The sequence below is a fragment of the Aegilops tauschii genome, chromosome 4 (assembly GCF_002575655.3).
Source record: "Aegilops tauschii subsp. strangulata cultivar AL8/78 chromosome 4, Aet v6.0, whole genome shotgun sequence".
In the NCBI taxonomy this organism is placed as follows: domain Eukaryota; kingdom Viridiplantae; phylum Streptophyta; class Magnoliopsida; order Poales; family Poaceae; genus Aegilops; species Aegilops tauschii.
Genome location: NC_053038.3, coordinates 209,229,710 through 209,253,341, shown reverse-complemented (window position 1 = coordinate 209,253,341; position 23,632 = coordinate 209,229,710). Strand labels below are relative to the sequence as shown.

The 23,632-nt window shown below is 45.8% G+C and overlaps 1 protein-coding gene, 2 long non-coding RNA genes and 1 pseudogene across 5 annotated transcripts; 2 read left to right on the top strand and 2 right to left on the bottom strand.

Annotated features, from left to right (window-relative positions):
• Nucleotides 1-4,193: 4,193 nt before the first annotated feature.
• LOC123493756 (uncharacterized) lies at nt 4,194-7,808 on the bottom strand. Of its 3 annotated transcripts, none has more exons than XR_012181821.1 (3): nt 4,847-7,808; nt 4,458-4,743; nt 4,194-4,413 (listed from the first exon to the last, which is right to left on the bottom strand). It is a non-coding gene; the product is annotated as an uncharacterized lncRNA (long non-coding RNA). The 3 variants fall into 3 exon arrangements; XR_006662501.2 differs by having other exon boundaries at nt 4,194-4,743; nt 4,847-5,879; nt 6,751-7,134; XR_006662500.2 differs by having other exon boundaries at nt 4,194-4,743; nt 4,847-7,130.
• LOC120962875 (uncharacterized) lies at nt 7,603-8,978 on the top strand. Its single transcript, XR_005754094.3, has 2 exons — nt 7,603-7,667; nt 7,931-8,978. It is a non-coding gene; the product is annotated as an uncharacterized lncRNA (long non-coding RNA).
• LOC109741020 (proteasome subunit alpha type-5) lies at nt 8,820-13,087 on the bottom strand. The gene is made up of 9 exons (XM_020300098.4): nt 12,823-13,087; nt 12,626-12,707; nt 12,383-12,463; nt 11,586-11,699; nt 11,321-11,422; nt 10,747-10,805; nt 9,678-9,780; nt 9,219-9,284; nt 8,820-9,123 (listed from the first exon to the last, which is right to left on the bottom strand). Exons 1-9 carry the CDS (start codon nt 12,834-12,836, stop codon nt 9,031-9,033), a joined length of 714 nt encoding a protein of 237 aa, XP_020155687.1. The 5' UTR covers nt 12,837-13,087; the 3' UTR covers nt 8,820-9,030.
• Nucleotides 13,088-13,232: 145 nt separating this feature from the next.
• The window catches only part of LOC109761417 (DNA repair protein RAD51 homolog B-like), a 105,899-nt pseudogene continuing 95,499 nt past the window's right edge, over nt 13,233-23,632 (top strand).

Genomic DNA, 23,632 nt, shown 5'->3' with positions numbered 1-23,632 from the left:
GAGCAAAAGCTATCATCACATATGAGCTACTACTTTTCTAACCCTAAAAATGGGGAGGAGAAGGTCTATTTATAGCCCAAGGGGCAAAGGGGTAAGTGAGGGGACGAAACGAGTACACGGGCCTCGGTCCAAGTCACGCACGCAGGCGGTGGCCGGATGATCCGGGCTTCGGGCGTCCAGATGATCCAGGTCGGCGTCCGGATGGTCCGGCTGTGTCGGAGCAGCTGCGGGAGGTCCGGATGTCCGGGTCCTGGTCCGGACGTCCGGGTGTGGCCAGATGATCCGGGCCTGGGTCCGGATGATCCGGCTTCAGGTTGAAGCTTCGGGTGTCCTCGGGCGTTGTAGCCGGATCGTTCGGGTCGGGGTCCGGATCGTCCGGGCTAGGGCCGGATCGTCCGGATGGCGGTCCGGATCGTCCGGGCTTCTGCAGACTTTGCCCTTCTTCTTCTCCGTCTTCACGTCCATCTTCCTCTTTGGATTCTCCTTGCTCCTAGGTGTCTCCATGGCTAACTCCTTGGTACCTGAGTATGCACAATGTCTTCGTTTGAGGTAGTAGCCATGTCTCATGTTCATCGAAGTGGAATTGTGAGGGGAGAGATGTCACCTCGGTTTCGAGAGCACTTGCACGTGATCGAGTCATGGGTCCACTAGGCACTTGGTGAGACGAAGGTAGGTCCATGGGGATGACCTTGGGATGCTCCGCATCAAACATGAAGATGACTTAGATGTGTATGCAACGAAGAAGAAAGACCACAACACTATGGCCAACATGTACAAAGAGATCCCTGATAAAGCTTTGGAGACACACAAGCTTGGGTCCGTACATTATTTATTTTCTGGTTTGCCTACCATCAACACCATTCTAAGACACACATTGATACCAAAGTCAGGAGATCACAAGATGATCAGAGGACATTCCATCAACATGTTGCAAATTTTTTATGTCCCTCAAAAGTTTAAAGTCATGAGCCTGATTGTAGAGACAATCAAGAGGACAGTTGCTGATCAAAAGAGGAGTTGTGGGTATGCTCCACATATTCAGGAGCTCATCAATGCTAAGATGGGCACGGGAATATACTTGTTGGACAAAGAGCACTTACCCTTGCTCCCTGAGTTTGAAGATAATGAAGTTGTCATGAATGAGAATGAACCTTCATCAGCTCAAGCACAAGAGAAGAGAGCAAAAGCTAAAGCAGAGAAAGCTGCCAAGATGCCTAGTGTTGAGGAAGCATCTCAAGTTTTCCTGAAGAGCAAACAAGACTAGTTTGGATATCTGATTCAATCTACTTTGAGGATTGAGAAGGGATTGGCCACCCTGACTCAGAATCAGGAGAGTTTGGAGAGGATCTAGAGACAAAATTTTATGATCTTGATCTGAAGGTAACTGAGATCCAAACTGCAGTTGAGCAGCTCCAGGAGGAAGCAAAAGAGAGGAAAGGGAAGGCAACTACTGATGCTTTTCAGCGAGTGCCTAGAGGTCAGAGGTCTGCTGCAGTACCCATGGCTGACACTAGAGCCACCACATCAGCACCAGCACCCACAGCTTCAGTGCCACCTCCAGCAGCCACTCCACCAGCTCCAACAACATCAACTGATGCCTTCGTCCTTGGAGTTCTCTCTACACCACCTCCCGAAGACCAAGCCTGAGAGACGCATAGCTCTATGCATTTTCAAACTTTTTGGTAACTTGTTGCCAAAGGGGGAGAAATATGTATAGATCATAGGCTTCGAGAGAGAGTGTTTTGTCTTTTATCTCTCTCGCTTTTGGTTAAACTTTATTGTGTGCTTGGTTTCTACTTTATGTCCTTGTGTGAGATACTTGTATGATCATGTGTTTGATCATATGCTACTTTAATGCTTGCTTGGATGATATTTTCCTTTATATCCATATATGATCATTCACTTTGCTTGGTGATGAGTGCATGCTTTTAATTTATATCATTTTGAGCGCTCCACCAAGATGTATGTGACATGGAAGAGTAACCCATGATCCTAATCGATTGTGCATTTGCATTCAAAAACAAATCTTAAATAATGCACAAATTTAGGGGGAGCTGTTGCTTATCACATACTTCTCAAAGCGACGAGGTACTTCAATCTTATTATCATTTGTCGAAGCTTTGATCTATATGTTGTCATCAATTACCAAAAAGGGGGAGATTGAAAGTGCAACTATCCCTGGGTGGTTTTGGTAATTATTAACAACATATAGCTTATTGAGCTAATGCTATTTCAAGATGAATATTTCAGGAAAGTTCAATGATTGGCATGGCATGGATTAGAAATGTGGACCCCTCAAAATGCTAAGGACAAAAGATTGGCTCAAACTCTAAAGCTCAAGGCTCTACTTTCTCACATCCACACATGTTCCAAACCAAAAGTCAAACTCGGCCCCACCAAAACTTTCTATCTGGCGCCACCGAGTTCAGTTGACATAGCCACTGCCACAAACCCTAGTCACTTCGGTTTCACCGATAGGGATCTCGGTCTCACCGAGATGGGATTGCAAACTCTCTGTTTCCCTTCATAACGTTTCGGTCCAACCGAGATGAGCGATCAGTCCCACCGAGTTCGCAATGCAAACTCTCTGTTTCCCCTTCGTAACGTTTTGATCCAACCGAGATGAGCGAATCGGTCCCACCGAGTTTGCCTGACCAACTCTCTGTTAGCCTGTTACCAAAATCGGTCTCACCGAGTTTGTGTAATCGGTCTCACCGAGATTACGTTATGCCCTAACCCTAATGAAATCGGTCCCACCGAGTTGACATGTCGGTCCCACCGAAAACCCTAGCGTTCACATTTTGAACTAAATCGGTCTGGCCGAGTTTCATTATTCGGTCCCACCGAGTTTGGCGATTTGTGTGTAACGGTTAGATTTTGTGTGGAGGCTATATATACCCCTCCACCCACTCTTCATTCGTGGAGAGGGCCATCAGAACATGCCTACACTTCCAACATATATTTTCTGAGAGAGAACCACCTACACTTGTGTTGAGGTCAAGATATTCCATTCCAACCACATAAATCTTGATCTCTAGCCTTCCCCAAGTTGCTTTCCACTCAAATCATCTTTCCACCAAATCCAGTCCTATGAGAGAGAGTTGAGTGTTGGGGAGACTATCATTTTGAAGCACAAGAGCAAGGAGTTCATCATCAACACGCCATCTATTACCTTTTCGAGAGTGGTGTCTCCTAGATTGGTTAGGTGTCACTTGGGAGCCTCCGTCAAGATTGTGGAGTTGAACCAAGGAGTTTGTACGGGCAAGAAGATCGCCTACTTCGTGAAGATCTACCCTAGTGAGGCAAGTTCTTCGTGGGCGACGGCCATGGTGGAATAGACAAGGTTGCTTCTTCGTGGACCCTTCGTGGGTGGAGCCCTCCGTGGACTCACGCAACTGTTACCCTTCGTGGGTTGAAGTCTCCATCAACGTGAATGTACGATAGCACCACCTATCGAAACCACGGATAAAAAAATATCCGTGTCTACATTGCGTTTGCTCCCTCAAACTCCTCCCTTTACCTTCATGTGCAATTGTTTTACATTCCGCTGTTATACTCTTAGAATTGCATGTGTAGGTTGATTGCTTGACTTGTGCAAAGTTGCTAAAATCTGCCAGGACTTAAAGTTGGGAAAAGGCTAGATTTTTATTTGGTCAAAGTCTAATCACCCCCCCCCCCCCCCTCGAGACATACTTCAGATCCTACAAAGGGAAGGCGAGCGTAATTTATGTGGCGGCTTCAGGAAACAACACGACGGCACCAGACCATCTCCACACGTCTAACCGCCCACGCCCACATGCCTTCAGATCCTACAAAGGGAAGGCGAGCGTAATTTATGTGGCGGCTTCAGGAAACAACACGACGCCACCAGACCATCTCCACACGTCCAACCGCCCACGCCCACATGCCTCAGGTTGAATAAACAGCCGATTCGGCCGTTACTCCAAAGCCAAGCAAAAGGCACTTTAAGCTTCTTATGGGTCAGCTTTTGGATCCGACCCAACGGGTCAATTTCTTCCCACGCAGGCCTAGCACAGCTTAATTCGAGCAACCAGCTTTTGGATCTGACCCAACCAACCAAACGGGTCAATTTCTTCCCGCACCGGCCTGACAGAGTTTAATGCGAGCAACCAAACAGACTCCCTTTTAACAATAGAGATGTTTACGAACCAAATGCACACAAATGCAGCCAGTGATACCTACGCACTTGCTGGAAATGCTGAAAAATATGTGTAGTAATTATTTTTGGTCACACAACGTCTTAGTGCTACTCCCTCCGTTCCGAAATAGTTGTCGCTGGGGTTTTTTTCCGACCAGGTGAAAACAAGCAAAAGTACAAAAATACCCCTGATCTGAAAACGAGAGTCGTCGTCTTCCTCTGCCAGGCCGGCCACCTCCTCCTCCGCCCTCCACCTCCTCCAGCTGCTAGTCCGGCCACCTCCTCCTCCGCCCTCCACCTCCTCCTCCTTCGCCAGTCTCTTCCACGTCGTTCTTACCCAATTTGGTCGCCACCGCTCCCAATTTGATCGCCGCCGCCCCAGCCTGGCTGCCGCTGCCGCCGCCGCCGCTCCCAATTTGGTCCTCGCTGCACCAACCTGGTCCTCTCAACCACGCTGCCCAGCCCGGTCCTCGCTACTCCCCCGCCTAGTCCTCGCCAGGTACTCCTCGCTGCTCCCAATTCTTATCAGTTTTCGCCTTACAGTAGAATTGGGAGAATTCATCGAAGCTTTTAGGTACAATAGTCTGTAAAATTGATCAGGAGACACTGGATCAGGAAGAATTTGTTAAGATCAATAATTATAGCAGTCAGAAGAAATTACTGGAGTGTAATGATCAATTGGGAAACCTGTAATGCATGAGAAAATGTTGTTGTTGCTGTCCTCCTGCTGATGTTGTCCAATTATCCAATTTAGAGATGATGATCATTGTTATACACCATTTGTCCAATGGCAAACATGCCTAAAATTTCTGTGAGTCAATGGAAACAAATTCAACACACCATTTGAGATCAATACTTGGATATTTAAAGAACTTTCTAAAAAAACGATGTATCCTGATGAATGAGGTCAATACACCATTTGAGATCAATAAATTTATATGCACTATAAATTCAGTAGCACCCAAAATAATCCTGCAGACCTGTAGGAGTAAGTAATCCTGCAGAACGAAGTACTGAAACACTAGCTGGTGAACTAGTGTACTGAAGGCCTGATTTTATATCTAGTGTAATCCAAAATACACTATATACTGGAGTACTCATTACACTTCTACTCCACACTCAAAATATACTGAATTTAGGAAGCACTAACTGCATTTATATGTACATACAGAATATGGAGTTATATAATTCATCGACACTGATGAAGGAATCGAGTGTGGAAAGAAAGAATTACATCTGCCTTCTGATTTTATGGGAAGAACAAAGAGCTCAAATGAGTTCTTAATGTTATCTTCCCAAGAGTTATCCATGAATACCGGCAGAGGTTAATCCTTCCTTTCCAACTTACTCCTATCTCTTTCCAGCAGTTTGGTCAATCTTTCCATGTGTACACATTAACCTCACGGCAGCATCAACAGAACCTTCTGATTTTATGGGAAGAACAAAGAGCTCAAATGAGTTCTTAATGTTATCTTCCCAAGAGTTATCCATGAATACCGGCAGAGGTTAATCCTTCCTTTCCAACTTACTCCTATCTCTTTCCAGCAGTTTGGTCAATCTTTCCATGTGTACACATTAACCTCACGGCAGCATCAACAGAAATTGCTTACCAATTGACTGAAGCCCTGCGCACTCCCTTACCAGATGATTCATCCACTCACTGCTTGCTTGATCACTGTCCTTGTTGCTCAACAATTGATGAAGGCAGAAATCGTTTCTCCTGCAAGGCGGATAGCTTAAAATAAATGACACAGTTGTTTACTGTAACCCTCTTATTATTTTTGAGAACGTGGAACTCTCTTACACTGAAAGAGTAAAACAAAGTTACTCTGTTTTGTCGATAATTACTACTCCCACACATAAGGATTCTGACTGGTAGTCAGATGCAGGATATGAGCAACCTAATCAACTGGCACATCTAAAAAACTCCTAGGAGTAACTATTGTTTTGCAGGGATCAAACTACAGAATTTGATTATATGGTATGTTTAAACGTAAAGCATACAAAAGGATAGTAAATTCCTTGACATATATGGTCAGTTTAAAAATGTTCACAGCATAAAGCATACTCCAGTAAGAAACTTGACATTAACTTGCTTTTTACTCCTGGGACAAAGTTACTCAAGTTTGCATACTCAAGTTTCTCAACTTTGCATACGACCAACAATACGAATCTACGCTAGCACCTGTAACTTCGTTCAGACATTAACTTGCTTTCTACTCCTGGAACAAACTTGACATTTCTGATTGTGTAATCCAAGAAAATGACATTTCGGATACATGGTGCATATAGATTCAGCAAAGTGTTTTTAAACAGAGCTCAGTACACTAGCTGGATTACACTATCAGCACACTAGCTGGATTCCCAATAAACACACATTCAAGCAGATTTGCTTGTCCTACTCCTGCACATTCAGGCAGATTTGATGTACTCCAACTTACTGCAAGCATTAACTGAAATTTGTGTGCGTAACTGAATTAACTGAATTTAGGAGTATGTCTGAATTTAACTGAATTAACATCTGACTAATTACATCTATCTCTGAAATTAATAACCTACTCCAAACAGAGAGCGGGAGGGTGCACCATGACCTTCAGTTACTCCATGGCTGGCTGGGCAACTCCTCCTCTCCCTGCAGGGGCGGAGCTGGGCCCCGGGCACCCAGGGCCCAGGCCCGGGGCTTGCAAAATTTAACAGGCTACAATTATATAGCTTTTTCTGCAGGCCCGGGGTGCAGCCCAGTAAACGAAAGAAAGCCCAAAGCCTTGATGCCCTGTCCTACCAGAAACGGACGCACGAACGAGGCAAGGCTACCCCACGATCTACTCGCACGCACGAGGCAGAGGAACGTTTTTCTAAAAAATGAGGGAGAGGAATGCAGTGCTGTTGCTGAAAAAAAGGAGACGCAGCGCTCGTGCGGCCGCCGCCGAGTCGCACACACACAGGATCAAATCTCCAGACTCCAGCACTCGCGCCGCCGGCGATGCCTCCGCCCCCCAACCCCCTCCCCACTTTCCCCCTGCTCTCTGGCTCCCGGCCGCCGCCCTTCTGTCCTGTGCGTCGTTCGCCCGGGCGCGCCATCCCTGCTGGTTGCTTCACTGCCAGCTGCAACACCTTGTAATTTCCTTTGATGTTTTCTCTGCTCCCCTGATGCTTTTCACTTGTACCATGTTCTACTTATATCAGCGTATAAACTGGTCCGAACTGATCATATATCTAGTGTATTGTTGAACTCAAATTGATGTAGTTGCTAATTTAATTTCATATTGTAGAAAAATAAGATGAAGACATTTTTTTCACCAGTCTAGGGTATATCACTTATAGGTCTCGCAAAAGGCTTTTACCTTGTCGAAGTGGTAAGTTTTTATATTTATATCGGTGATAATTGTTTCACTTGATGTTTATGCCTTCTCTTACGAAATTTTGCTTTTCATATCTTGAAGGTGTTGGCTCTTCTTCCATCGTTGATGAGGTTATGTGAGGCACAGATGAAGCAAACCATTGATTGGTACACTTTTTCATCATGTACTGTTCTTTGTAGTTTTCAACTATGTTTTTACCCATTTTGTTGTATCATTAAGTTTTGAGTTTAAATTCTAAAATTTTAGTGCAATTGAGCCATATTTTGTATGGGTATCTTTTGAGGTAACTATGTACGTTAAGTTTTTCCTCACGCCAAAAACTATTTTGGGCCCGGGGCTTGCCCCAATCCTGGCTCCGCCACTGTCTCTCTGCATCCGCACCTTGAACTTGAGTTACTTGGTCTTGCAGCTACGTGCGTGAGGCAAGGCAGGAAAGAACATGTCATCTCAGGGAATGGAAGGGAAGGGAAGGGAAGAAAAGAAGAAATCCAAGAGGAGAGGAGAAGGAGGCGGACCTAACACGGGACATGGAGAGGACAACGACGGTGACGCTTCTCCGGTGCTCCAGCGCAGGCGGTGTCCTCCCTCTGCTTCAGTCAGACGCACACCTCCTTCCTCCGCGACCAGACGCACCTCCTGCACCACATCGTCCGTCGAAGCAGCGGCACCGAAGGCAAGCGCGCCAAGGACGACCACGAAGATGAAGACGGCAGCAGCACGATGTTAGCCATGGAGGTGGGATTAGAGGGCCACCGAGGAGCGCGTGGCGGCCATGTGGCGCCGGGTGGAGGAGACGAAGCGCCGGCCCAAGCACTCCTCCTTCCTCCTCAAGGTCGTCGGCGACACCTCGAGGGCAGCTCGGGTAGCGGCCACGGACGAGGGCGCGCGGGCCGCGGCTGCTTCTCGACAGCAGGGAAGAATAGAAACCCGCTGTAGCGGCCACTGACGAGGGCGCGCGGGACAACAGGCCGCGGCTGCTTGTCGACAGCAGCGAAGAATAGAAGCCCGCTGCACCGCCGTCCTTCTCCCGCTGCTCCAGCACGGATCGAGCACCACCGCCCACAGATCGAGCCTTTGACCAAGAGCTAGCAGGCGGGTTGCTAGGGTTAGGGGTACAAATCGGGGCGGTGAGGAGCAAGGCGGCGGTGAGGAGGACACTGACGAGAGGGAGAGGGAGGCGGCGAAGAGATTGAGCGACTGGCCAGCGAGCGAGCGGGTGGGGAGAGAGCGAGTGGCTGTGCAAGAGGGAGGGCAATTTGGGAAAACGAAGATAACTTGTAACGTAACGGAAAATGTACTAAAATCCCCCAACAACAAATAAATCGGAACAAAGGGAGTACAAACAAATGACTGGGCTGGGAGATGAGAATCAGATGCAACGCCCAAGCAGGCACTAATATCCCTTCAACAGTAGGCAGACAACCCAAACCCACAACAGAGTTCATACGTTCATTGTGCTTTATAGGGTTCATGGGAATACAAGAGGCTGTCTCACAAAGTGGCAATCCTTCACAACCTCGCGATGACCGCTTCAACCTCTGCAGGGGTGTAGAGGTGGTAGCTAGGGGAGACCTTCGCAATGTCAACGTTGTTCGGGGTCACCTGTTTCAAAAGAGATTACATATTATTAGGCATCTTTGACACGGTATTTATTGAACCTACGAGTGAGGAATATGGAAAAGGTCGAGATACCCTACCTTTTCTTCCATAACCTGCTTCAGGATAGAAAGGGCTATGGTCTCTGCCTCAGCGATGGTCAGTTCCTGCATCAACATCTCAATTCTTATTATTCTTTTCAAGCACAATTCTGCATGCATGAATTCCGGCAACTACTGAAAGCATGGCTACAACGCGGCACCAAATTTTGTATGTAGGTCTGCGTACTGTGTAGACAGCAAAATTCAAGACTTCTAAGTTGTAGCAGTTCGACTGGTGCATGTCCTTAAACACCACATAAATGGCTTTGATGCCATAGCTAACACTGTTAGCTCAGATTTTTTATCCAGACTTGCTATGCAATTTATGTCTATGACCCATGCAGCAGATTTTCTCCAAACGATATAGTAATTTTTCATGTTGTTAGTGCTCGAACTAAAGTGGTCTGCATGCTTGCACCTAACTTATGGTCTATCCCCTGTTTAGCTTAGTTATGATACCTTGTTGTACTGATCTTGTAATGAGCTATCAGCTCCTTCAGAGCCCGACCCAATTGCCTTGGCATTGCACTGCCAGAAGGTCCCCGACGGGTCTGTGTAGTACCTGTAAGACACAATAATTGATCAATGAGATACTAGTAAAGTTCAATTGGCTCTGTAAGCTGATCATCACAAGGAATTACATGATGCTCGCTTCACAACATAGACAGAGAGAAATACCACACAAAGGAAAGAGCTGTTTCAAGTGCATCATCTAATCAAGTGGTAACAACCTCAGTTAAGATGGAAGACATGATTCTTAGGACTTATCATCAAGCAGGGATATAGTTGCTCATCTGGGGAGAAATAATACATGAATGTATAAGGATAGAAAATATAACATATAAAACCCCGAAGCAATTTTTTGGATAACACACTCCTTGATATGCCAGTTTTCAAATATGAACTCTCCTTGATTATAAGTGAATATCATGTCAACTTACACAGCAGTTGGAATTTCGAAAGTAAAGCAACTATACTAGAAACCTTGGCAGTACAATTTGATTATTTTCATCATATCAACTAAGATTGAGCGAACAGGGGATGATGGAAACGGCCACTAGAACAACTATTGCTGAATTCCTTTTCTCAAATAGTCTCCATAAAATATAGGTGTACAGGAACTAATACCGGTTATAATTCATGTAACTGGAAACAAAAGGTATCATTTTGGCAGCACTGAGGGTGAGGAGTCAGGGATGGCAATTGACGTGACAATCTAGAAAAAGGCAATATTAAACAAAGAAAAGCATTGTTTCTGTTATAGCTAGTTGCTCTGCTTTCCGAACTTCTAGCTGCTATGATAAAGATAATCAAATTTATATTACCACACCTGTTTTTCAATTTGTATAAAAGGTAGAGAGATTGATACATACAAGCTGGTTCTAAAAATTTGTTATTCAATAAGAGTTACTGACAACCCAATGAACTGAGTTAAAGGGATCGATACTTACAAACTGGTTCTAAAAGTTTATTATCAATAAGAGTTACTGACAACCCAGTGAACTGAGTTAAAGGGATCGATACTTACAAGCTGGGTCCATTTTCATCATGACCAGCAATAAGGAGAGAGACTCCAAATGGCCGTGACTGCATAAATAAACAAGTACATCAGAACCTTACTCTATGATATTGGTACGTGTGTAAAATACAGAAAAATGTGAGCAGGTAAATACAGCAAAGTAATTAGTCAAGATTAACAAAATTGCTTTGACTAGTTCATGTGTCTTTGCAAGTACAGGTTAACAAAGTAACTCAAGTCTAGAAGATAATAATCAGCAAAAGCCAAACCAAACACAGGCTGGTTTGGTCTAGATCCACAAACTTTTCATAAATTTTGGCAGTCACCTAAAAAATGGCTATTATGTTAATTATTACACTACAAAAATTTCCACAAAGATGTTCAGCTTCCTCCATAGTTACACTTTTGCTATAATAGGAAGTATGCAGCCATCAAAGTGTGATATACAGCATTCTTTCCTTTAGAAAAAGAAGATGCAACAACAGAAAAATGATTCGGCTAGTAGCTGATCCTGTTTCCCATCTTCTGCAGGTGTGCAATACCTTTTGTCATTGCATTAATAGAAAAAGAGAATGAGACTCACCATTGATTCTTCATCACCTTCACCAAAGCGCAAAGCCAAGTCACAGATAGCTTGTGTGGTAGACTCTACTGTCATTGGCTCCCCATATGAGAACCTATGATTCTGTTCGTGACCATATGAAGTGAAGTTAACAAATAGAGGGCAGGACTTGCATGTACTCCCTCCGTTCCAAAATAGATGACTCAACTTTATACTAACTTTAGTACAAAGTTGGGTCATCTATTTTGGAACGGAGGGAGTATGTAATAATAACCAAATAGCTTGCCTGAGTCTCAACACGAGCATGCTCAACCAGTGTTCTGGCGTCAGCAATAAGGCCACTCATGGCACAGCCGACATGCTCATCAATTTCCATGATTTTCTCCACACTGCTTGGTTCCTGTATAATCATAGCAAAGAAAACTTGAAGGGTTCAACAGTTTGGGCATGGTACAACCTAACATAGGAACTAAAAGTTGAAGGATGATGGAACCTCAAGGAATAAAAGGCAACTAGATAACATCAAATACAGTCAGCATCAGGCAGTTATCTTTTACTGCTAAATATAAGTTTGATGTATATCCTTATTAATTAACACAAACAAGCTATGGGTAAAAAAATGGGCGTTAAGTACTCGTGCATAATCCAAACAAGAAACAGAAAAACACTTGTCTGACAAAGGGGGACAAAACATAATGCAGTGCACAAGATCCATTCAATTATCACATGTCCAGAGAAGTGATAGTTATGTGTTGAGAAAACAAACAGCTACATATTTCTACAGTTGTCCAGTAGTACATTATTTTTCCAGTCTGGTAAGTAGCCATGAAGCAATTTGTCAATATTTGGCAGAATGCATAAATTAGGTTAAACAACACCAGAACCTACCCTGTTAAAGCACTAAGAAATTGGATATACCCTGAAGAACAATATCGACATCTTCAACAGAAAACCCTAATGGACCTATCTAAGAATGTGGACAATTTTGCCCATAAGCGATCATCAACAGTCGTCAGCTGAAGGATATAGTAGTATTTCACAGCAACAATAATATAAATTAATAAGTGGATATGCAGAAATTACCAGCAGCGGTGAGGTGACACGTTTCTCAACAGCCAGTACAACACCATCCTTAGTCATCAAGCCGATTGCGGTGGAGCCCAACTGCAATCCATAGCAGAAGGATCAGCATCATAAGCATGTAGCGAGGGGCACATCAATCTCAGCACCGAAATCCGGAGATCCGCAGTCTCATCCTAAATGTCCAACCTCAGGCCCAACCCCACAAATCTGGCCTCCCCCACCCCCACAATGAATCTCACTCACCTTGATGGCCTCAATGGCGTACTCGACCTGGAACAGCCGCCCCTCCGGGGAGAAGGTGTTGACCCCACGGTCGTACTCCGTCCTGCACACACACGCCGAGAAACCCCATGAGAATCAGCAATCCCGCCGTCGGCGACAGATCCAAGGAATCGATAGCAAAATCCTGAGCTGAGCTTGGAGAGGAAGAAATCGATTACCTCGTGAGAAACATCGTGTCGGCGGATGCGGATCGGAATTCGAAGCACTTTTTCTATTTCTACTACACGGGGTGGGTGCTTGGTGGTGTTTCTTCTTGGGAACCAAGTACGTACTAGTAGAGAGGAGAGGAGACGGCGGCGAGTTTCTTCTTGGGACGGAGTTTTCTTTTCTTGGGGAGGGAGGGAGGACGGACGGACTGTAGTGGCTTTTCCGTCCGAGCCTCCAACTTTGGGCTTAGCTTAGCCAGGCCCAAGCTAGTTCTGGTCCACTAGGCCTGTTGCTCCCTCAACTCTAATACCGAATCAATCAGCCCATCAAAATCTTTAAAACCGGATGAATTTCCCCCTAAGGTGGTTTTGGAATTGATTTTGAGTGGTTTTTACCCTGACCGTGCACTCTCGCTGACTAGACTACCCGCGTGACGCCTCCACCCGCTTATCCTCATCCTCCTCCACCTCCAGCTGCCAGGCCGGGAACAAGAAGAAGATGCCCACATCGGCCATTAGTGGGTCCCACGGCCGGCGCAAGAACTGGAGCTTCTTCGACCTCGGCGAGTACCGGGTGGCCGCTGCGCGCAGCAGCGCCGGGGCGGACGCGGCCACGCAGACCGGCGAGAGACGCGGCCAGCACCGGGGCCCCGAGCCGTCTCCGCATCAAGAGCCTATGACGGAGCTCGGAGCCGACGAGATGTCGCCGTTGTGATCGTCCAGGCAGCCCCGACACGCTAGAGACCCTCATCAAGAACGACCCCCATACCTTTGGCTTGGTTTCTCTAATGAAAATTATCGGAGGGGAAACCCTCTTTTACTCAAAAAAAAAGAACGACCCCCATGTCGCCGTCGCCTCGAACACCGTCGCCGCTCGCGAGTAGGAAGAGGACGCGGGCCTGGCGCAGCAGGCATGATCACGAGCGGCCGGATGTGCGTGTCGGCGGTGCTGATGCAGCTCGTCTCCCGTGGCTCTATCTCCTGCGGGGGCCAAGCAGGATGCCGGTCCGGGCGGTGCGAGGCACACAGAGTGTTTCCCGAGCGGGCGGTTGGACTCAGACCTGAGCAACAACACAACAGCAGACGGCTTCTCGGGGAGCATCGGCGTCGATGTATGCATGGAGCGGTAGTACTTTAGCGGCAGCTTGATGGAGACCAAGAAGGCGGCGAGCAGCGGGCGTGCCGGCCACGGAGGCGGAGGCGAGCTGGGCGCACTGAAGCGATCATCTCCACCCAACTATTATGACGCGAAGTGCACGGTCATAGCAAAGAGAAGTGCACGGTCTGGGTCAAAACCACTCAAAATCAAGTACAAAACCACTTTAGGGGGGAATTGATCCGGTTTTAGAGATTTGAGGGGCTGATTGAGCCGGTATTAGAGTTGATGGGCAAATTGATCCATCAGAGAGGATTTCAGGGGGGGAACGATACTTTCCTCAAATGAAAAAAGTAAGTAGTGGCCCGTTCACATGCCTGAAGAAGATGAAGATCCATCCAATAAAGAAAGCATCTCCCTCTCCGCCTTGGTTGGCTCCCTTCACATTTCCCTCCCAACCGACCATCTCTCTCTCCTCTACTAGGAGTAGTACGTTGCCCATGGCGGCGACGGCGGTGCAGCAGAAGACGGCGACGGTGAAGCAGGAGGAGGGGGAGCACGGTCCCTTCCCCATCGAGCAGCTCCAGGTGCTCTACCAAAACCCTATCCCAATCTTGGTCCCTAAATGTCTTCCTCAAGCTCGAGGCTTTCTTAGGGTTCCGCTCTGCGTATAGGACGATTGCTGAGGGTATGTCTCGATTAGGGGTCGCTATTGGCTTCTTGCGGTGTGGATTTAGATTCTTGCTGGAAGTTCTTGATTCGATTCTCGCCCGTCCCCCACCCCAAATGGCGTGCATTTCTTGGAGTTTCCGTTCCCCTTGCAGGCGAATTGATGTTTCAAAATTGGTGTTGCCACTTGGATTTGAGGGTGTTTCTGCAGATTCTTGATCACAAAAGCCCACCTTCTTTACTCCTTCCTACGGATTTGGCGTCCATTTTTTTGGAGGAGATGACTTGCGTATTCTTGATTAAACTTCTTTATTCATCAAAAGTTGAGGTGGAGGATTCAATATTTAATACAGTAAGTACTACTTCTATGTGTTAAGCTTTAATTTAGGGGTTCTTGCTTCTAAAATCGCTTGGAAAATGTAGCGACATATCACCATCCGATGTCTTCTTTGCTAAATTGCTTTTATGAATTATTATTATTATTATTATTATTATTATTATTATTATTGTTGTTGTTGTTGTTGTTGTTGTTGTTGTCTTGTTGCATGTGTGAATGGACCAAAGACTACAATATTTTCATATGTGCCTAGATTGTTATATTCCAACATGAACAGTGTGAAGAAATGAGTGACTTGTTATCTACATGCATGCCATATCTTGTCAACTGGAAATTTTAGCAACCAGCCACCAAATTGAATGCATGGCTTAATTCTATAATTTCTTCAGAAAACTCTAGTAGTAGAAATAGTTTTTTGTCATGTGTTTGTCAAAGTGGCGTATGTCAAGGCTGTTGTAAGAAGGTTTAGTGGTTTAGGTGTTGGGAATCGTTGCATGGGAAACAAAAAAAATCTATGCACACGCAATGATCTATCCATGGAGATGCATAGCAATGAGGGGGAGAGTGTGTCTACGTACCCTCGTAGACCGTAAGCGAAAGCGCTTCTCAACGCGGTTGATGTAGTCGAACTTCTTCGCGCTTTAATCGATCAAGTACTGAACGCACGACACCTCCGCGTTCTACACACGTTCAGCTCGGTGACGTCCCTCGCCTTCTTGATCTAGCAAGACGTCGAGGTAGTCGTGAGTTCCGTTCGCACGACGACGTGGTGACGGTGATGGAGAAGTGATCCTCGCAGGGCTTTGCCTAAGCACTATGAAAATATGACCGGGGGTGTAAACGCTGGAGGGGGCGCCGCACACGGCTAGGCAATTGTTTGGTCTATGCTAGGGCGCCCCCACATATATATAGGTGGGAGGGGAGGGAGCAGCCAGGAGGGCGCCCCAAGTAGGTTGAATCCTACTTGGGGTCCTCCCCAAGTGGCGCCCCTTCCTTATTTGCCTAAGAAGAAAGGAAAGGGGGAAGAGAGAAGGAAGGGGAGGCCGAATCCTCCCCCCTTTCCTTCTGCACTTGGCCGTCTGCCATGGGGGGCGTGCCAGCCCCTTGTGGGCAGGGGTGCTCCCCTCTTGTGGCCCAATAGGCCCAATACTCTCCCGAGGGTGACCGGTACCCCTCCTGGTACTCCGATTACTATCCAGTTTTCTTCAAAACACTTCCGGTGTCCGAATACCATCGTCCTATATATCAATCTTTACCTCTCAACCATTTCAAGACTCCTCATCATGTTCGTGATCTCATCTGGGACTCCGAACAACATTCGATCACCAAATCAGATAACTCATATAATACTATATCGTCATCGGACGTTAAGCGTGTGGACCCTATGGGTTCGAGAACTATGTATACATTACCGAGACACCTCTCCGGTCAATAACCAATAGCGGAACCTGGATGCCCATATTGGCTCTACATGTTCTATGAAGATCTTCATCGGTCGAACTGTTATGACAACATATGTAATTCCCTTTGTCCATCGGTATGTTACTTGCCCGAGATTCGTTCATCGGTATCTTCATACCTAGTTCAATCTCGTTACCGGCAAATCTCTTTACTCGTTTTGTAATACATCATCTCATGACTAACTCCTTAGTCGTTTGCTTGCAAGCTTATGATGTGTATTACCGAGAGGGCCCAGAGATACCTCTCCGATACTTGGAGTGAAAAATCCTAATCTCGATCTATGCCAATTCAACAAATCACCCAGTTACGTTGTGACGTTTGATAGCACACAAGGCGTTCCTTCGGTATCCGGGAGTTGCATAATCTCATAGTCGAAGGAATATGTATTTGACATGAAGAAAGCAATAACAATAAAACTGAACGATCATAATGCTAAGCTAACAGATGGGTCTTGTCCATCACATCATTCTCCTAATTATGTGATCCCGTTATCAAATGACAACTCATGTCCATGGTTAGGAAACCTTAACCATCTTTTATCAACGAGCTAGTCAAGTAGAGGCTCACTAGGGACACGGTGTTTGTTTATGTATTCACACATGTATTTAGGTTTCCGATCAATACAATTCTAGCATGAATAATAAGCCTTTATCATGAATAAGGAAATATAAAATAACAATTTTATTATTGCCTCTATTGCATATTTCCTTCAGTCTCCCACTTGCACTAGAGTCAACAATCTAGATTACATTGTAATGAATCTAACACCCATGGAGTCTTGGTGCTGATCTTGTTTTGCCCGTGGAAGAGGCTTAGTCAACGGGTCTGCTACATTCAGATCCGTATGTATTTTGCAAATTTCTATGTCTCCCTCCTTGACTTGTTCACGGATGGAGTTGAAGCATCTCTTGATGTGTTTGGTTCTTTTGTGAAATCTGGATTCCTTCGCCAAGGCAATTGCTCCAACATTGTCACAAAAGATTTTCATTGGACCCGATGCACTAGGTATTACACCTAGATTGGATATGAACTCCTTCATCTAGACTCCTTCATTTGTTGTTTCTGAAGCAGCTATGTACTCCGCTTCACAAGTAGATCCCGCCACGACGCTCTGCTTGGAACTGCACCAACTCATAGCTCCACCATTCAATAAAAATATGTATCCGGTTTGTGACTTAGAGTCATCAGGATCAGTGTCAAAGCTAGCATCGACGTAACCATTTACGATGAGGTCTTTGTCACCTCCATAAACGAGAAACATATCCTTGGTCCTTTTCAGGTACTTCAGGATGTTCTTGACCGATGTCCAGTGGTCCACTCCTATATTACTTTGGTACCTCCCTGCCAGACTTATGGCAAGGCACACATTAGGTTTGGTACACAGCATAGCATACATGATAGAACCTATGGCTGAGGCATAGGTAATGACTTTCATTTTCTCCCTATCTTCTGCAGTGGTCAGGCTTTGAGTCTGACTCAACTTCACACCTTGCAACACAGATAAGAACCCTTTCTTTGACTGATCCATTTTGAACTTCTTCAAAACTTTCTCAAGGTATGTGCTTTGTGAAAGTCCTATTAAGCGTCTTGATCTATCTCTACTGATCTTGATGCCCAATATATAAGCAGCTTCACCGAGGTCTTTCATTGAAAAACTCTTATTCAAATATCCTTTTATGCTATCCAGAAATTCTACATCATTTCCAATCAACAATATGTCATCTACATATAATATTAGAAATGCTACAGAGCTCCCACTCAGTTTCTTGTAAATACAGGCTTCACTGAAAGTCTGTATAAAACCATATGCTTTGATCACCTCATCAAAGTGTATATTCCAACTCCGAGATGCTTGCACTAGTCCATAGATGGATCACTGGAGCTTGCATACTTTGTTAGCACCTTTAGGATCGACAAAACCTTCTGGTTTGTAAGTGCATCTAGTGCCACCCCTAGTTGGTTTTGGAGTATTGACGACAAACTTGATTGAGGGACTAATATGTTTGTGAGAATTGCAGGATAACACAGGTAGTAGTCCCTCATTGATTCGATTTACCTACCAGAGATGACCCTTAAAAATGTATGAAGACATTGAAGACAATGGTGGTTCGTGAAGACATTCACGATGAAGATAATGACATGTGAAGACATTCACTTGAAGACTATGGAGTGCGAAGATATAGTTGTTTTGTAGTTTCCTTTTCTTCTTTATTGAGTCATAGGAACCACCGTACTGTTAAGTGGGGTCCAAGTGAACAAAGTCAGATGACTGAAGTGATGCTCAAACAAAATCCTATGTCTTCAAGCGAAGACAGTGAGTCTTATCCAGAGTTGGATGAGTCAGCTTTGGTTGTAGCCCAAGCCAAGCTGGCGCGTGTGTTTGAAATCCGACTATTGGACACATGTCGGTTCCTTAGTGACCCAGGGTCATTTCGGACATATCATGTCAGGTTGCCTCCAGGCTATAAATAGCCCACCCCCTATAGCATAATTCGGTGGCTGCTCAGAGTTAGTGCACGGCTTTTGTCGTTTGACAGCAACCCACCTCCGAAGCCTTTGAGAGAGAGATCCTTGCGAGGACAAAGCCCAAAACACCCAGAGCCAAAGAGTGTTAGGCATCACTGAAGTCTTTATGTCCGCATGACCTGAAGACTTATTACACTTGAGGACCGTGCATCCTCTAGCCGGTTAGGCGTCTCGTTCTGAGCATCAAACAGCCATTGTGGATCGCCAGTGAACGAAGTCTGTGAAGGCTTGGAAGTCTACCTTGAAGACTTACCAGAGTGATTGGGCGAGGACTGGGTGTCCTTAGCTCAAGGGGAATAAGGTGAAGACATGGTCTTCCGAGTTCAATCGCAGCCTCCCTAACCAGACGTACAGTTGTCACAGCAACTGGAACTGGTCTACCAAATCCTTTTCTTCACCAAGCAACTGGTTCTATCCCCTACTTCATTTACATTTCAGTTTGTCTTCGTGAAGTCATTGCTTGCTTGTCTGATCTATTTGACTTCACTGTTTGAAGACTATAACCTGTTTGGCTTCAGACTGTCTTCCATTCTGATCCATACTATCTAGTTGTTGTTAGTCTTCGTACTTTCACTGTACTGCTTACTTGACTATGGCTTGTCTAGTGTAGTTTATCTTCCGCTGCATATCATATAGGCTCATATCAACTGCTTGTCTTCAAAGACCTCGTCTTTCGAAGACTTTCATAAAAATTGCCTATTCACCCCCTTTAGTCGATAACTAATGTTGGGAAACGTAGCATGCAATTTCAAAAAAATTCCTACGCTCACGCAAGATCTATCTAGGAGATGCATAGCAACGAGAGGGGGAGAGTGTGTCCACGTACCCTCGTAGACCGAAAGCGGAAGCGTTTGACAACGCGGTTGATGTAGTCGAACTTCTTCTCGTTCCGACCGATCAAGCACCGAATGTACGGCACCTCCGAGTTCTGCACACGATCAGCTCGATGACGTCCCTTGAACTCTTGACCCAGAAAAGTGTCAAGGGAGAGTTTCGTCAGCACGACGGCGTGGTGACGGTGATGGTGAAGTGGTCCGCGCAGGGCTTCGCCTAAGCACTACGTGAATATGATCGGAGGTGTAAACTGTGGAGGGGGGCGCCGCACACAGCTAACAATATTTGTTGTGTGTTCTAGGTGCCCCCTCCCCACATATATATAGGTGGGAGGGGAGGGGGACAGCCATGGGGCGCCCCAAGTAGGAGGAATCCTACTTGGGGGCCTTGTCCAATTCGCCCCCCTACCATCTTTTCCGGAAAGGGAAAGAAAGGGGAGAGAGGAGGGAAGGAAGGGGGAGGCCGAATTGCCGCCCCTTCCTTCTCTCTTCCCCCTTTCCCTTCCTCTTCCTATTCGGCCAGCAAGGGGGGCGCCGCAGCCCATGCTGGCTGCTACGTTTCCCCTCTTGGCCCAATAGGCCCATATCTTTGCTGGGGGTAGCCCGGAACCCCTTCCGGTGACCCGATACGTACCCGGTACCCCCGGAACATTTCCGGTGTCCAAATACTATCGTCCTATATATGAATCTTTACCTCTCAACCATTTCAAGACTCCTCATCATATCCATGATCTCATCCGGGACTCCGAACAATATTCGGTCACCAAATCACATAACTCATATAATACAAAATCGTCATCGAACGTTAAGCATGCGGACCCTACGGGTTCGAGAAGTATGTAGACATGACCGAGACACTTCTCTGGTCAATAACCAACAGCGGAACCTGGATGCTCATATTGGTTCCCACATATTCTATAAAGATCTTTATGGTCGTACTGTACTGACAACATACGTTATTCCCTTTGTCATCGGTATGTTACTTGCCCGAGATTCGATCGTCGGTATCTTCATACCTAGTTCAATCTCTTTACCGGCAAGTCTCTTTACTCGTTCTGTAATGCATCATCCCGCAACTAACTCATTAGTCACATTGCTTGCAAGGCTTATTATGATGTGCATTACCGAGAGGGCCCAGAGATACCTCTTTGATACTCGGAGTGACAAATCCTAATCTCGATCTATGCCAACCCAACAAACACCTTCGGAGATACCTGTAGAGCATCTTTATAATCACCCAGTTACATTGTGACGTTTGATAGCACACAAGGCATTCCTCCGGTATCCGGGAGTTGCATAATCTCATAGTTAAAGGAATATGTATATGACATGAAGAAAGCTATAGCAATAAAACTAAACGATCATTATGCTAAGCTAACGGATGGGTCTTTTCCATCACATCATTCTCTTAATGATGTGATCCCGTTCATCAAATGAAAACACATGTCTATGGTTAGGAAACTTAACCATCTTTGATTAACGAGCTAGTCTAGTAGAGGCTTACTAGGGACACGGTGTTTTGTCTATGTATCCACACATGTATCAAGTTTCCGGTTAATACAATTCTAGCATGAATAATAAACATTTATCATGATATAAGGAAATATAAAATAACAACTTTATTATTGCCTCTAGGGCATATTTCCTTCAACTAGCACTTTCAATTGGTATCAGAGCAAGGTGCTCCCTTGTTCTGTGTCATTCGATTTAACCACCTGGAGTTTTAGATATGTCGACTGCAGGGATAATCAAAGTCTCCGCTGCATGCCCAGTCTTCGATTGCACTGATTACCCCTACTGGAAGAATAAGATGCACATGCATCTTGAAGCCATTGACATTGACCTCTGGTATGTCGTCAAGACAGGCGTTCCCAAGGTCGGTGACGGTGTCGCCGCTGCTGATGTCAAGAGGTTCGCGCAACTGGACTCAACCGCCAGGAACATCATCTATGGTCACCTGACCAAAGGACAGTATGGCCGTGTGAGTGCACTGGAAACTATGAAGCTAGTCTGGGACTGGCTATCCAAGGTCAACGAAGGCGTCTCTACATAGAGAGACTCATGGATTGATGTTCTTCGCAATCTCTTCAACCGCTTCAAGAGGAACGACAATGAAAATTTCCAGCTCATGTTCGATCGCCTCACTGATATCACAAATGAGCTTCGCGCTCTTGGCGCCACTGAGATCACCAAGCATGAAATCGTGAAGAAGCTTCTGAGATCATTTGACAGCTCATTTGACACCTTGGCCCTGATGATACAAGAACGTCCTGACTTTAGAGATCTTGATCCGTCTGATATACTTGGGAGGCTCAACACCCATGAGTTCCAGCTATCTAAGAAGAGAGACGTCTATGGCCCCAACTATGGCCGAACCCGTGCTTTGAAGGCAAAGGCCGTTTCCTCATCTGAAGAAGAATCTGACTGTAGTTCTGAGTATTCTAAAGACATTGGAAATGAGCTAACAATGCTCGTGAAGAAGTTCCAGAAGTTCTCCAAAAAGAATCGCTTCAGAAAGTCTTCAAGATCCAGCTCGAGAAATGATGAGGCTTCCTCTCGTGAGCACAAGAAGAGAACATGCCACAAATGCAAGAAGCCAGGCCACTACATCTCTGAGTGTCCCCAATGGGACAAGGAAACTAAGAAGAAGAAGAAGAAGAAGAAGAAGAAGAAGAAGAAGAAGAAGAAGAAGAAGAAGAAGAAGAAGAAGAGCAAGGAATATGATTCTGACGACAAGAAGAAGAAGAAGAAATACTCAAAGTCTTCTTCAAAGTCTTCATCAAAGTCATCATCTCATAAGAAGAGATCATCTGGCAAGGATCGTGCGTTCATTGGCAAGGAGATGGATTTAGAGGAGGAGTCTGCTTCTGAGGAGGCGGAGGTGGTGTCGGTGTCAAAACCGGGAGATCTCGGGTAGGGGCTCCCGAACTGTGCGTCTAAGGATCAAAGGTAACAGGAGAGAGGGACACGATGTTTACCCAGGTTCGGGCCCTCTCGATGGAGGTAATACCCTACTTCCTACTTGATTGACTTTGATGAATATAGGGGTTTACAAGAGTTGATCTACCTTGAGATCATAATGGCTAAACCCTAGATGTCTAGCCTGTATGGTTGTGATTGCCTCTATGGACTAACCCCTCCGGTTTATATAGACACCGAAGGGGCCTATGGTTGTACAGAGTCGGTTTACAGAGGAAGGAATCTACAGATCCGAACGCCAAACTTGCCATCCACGCAACGGAGAGTCCCATCTGGACACGAGGGAGGGCCTTTTGTCTTCATATCTTCACGGCCCATCAGTCCGGCCCATCCTGAGTAATCCGGACACCTGAGGACCCCGTAATCCAGGACTCCCTCAGTAGCCCCTGAACCAGTCTTCCGATGACGATGAGTTCGGCACGCAAGTTGTTTTCAGCATCGCAAGGCGGGTTCCTCCTCCGAATACTCCAAAGTAGTCTTCTGAACAAGAGATCTATATCCGGCTCTGTATTACAGGTTAACCCTCAAACAATAAAGGCACAATACTTAAAATAAGATATATCCATCGACAGCTTTTTTCGGTGAAACGTCACTGAGGGAGTCCTGGACTAAGGGGTCCTCGGGCGTCCGGCCTGATATCCATGGGCCGGACTGATGGGCTGTGAAGACATGAAGGCCGAAGACTCTACCCGTGTCCAGATTGGATTCTCCTTAGCGTGGAAGGCAAGCATGGCGATCATCTATGAAGATTCTTTCCTATGTAACCGACTCTATGTAACCCTAGATCCCTCCGGTGTCTATATAAACCGGAGGGCGTAGTCCGGATAGGATATTCATTACCATAGTCATACATGCTAGACTTCTAGGGTTTAGCCATTACGATCTCGTGGTAGATCAACTCTTGTAACACTCATATTCATC

Bases quoted from the DNA above. Each gene is read 5' to 3' on its own strand.
- LOC109741020 (XM_020300098.4), bottom strand. The intron at 11,700-12,382 runs GTAATTTCTGCA...ATGATTATACAG, and splicing joins GTGTCACCTCACCGCTGCTG to GAACCAAGCAGTGTGGAGAA. The intron at 9,124-9,218 runs GTAGGGTATCTC...CTTTTGAAACAG, and splicing joins AGCAGGTTATGGAAGAAAAG to GTGACCCCGAACAACGTTGA.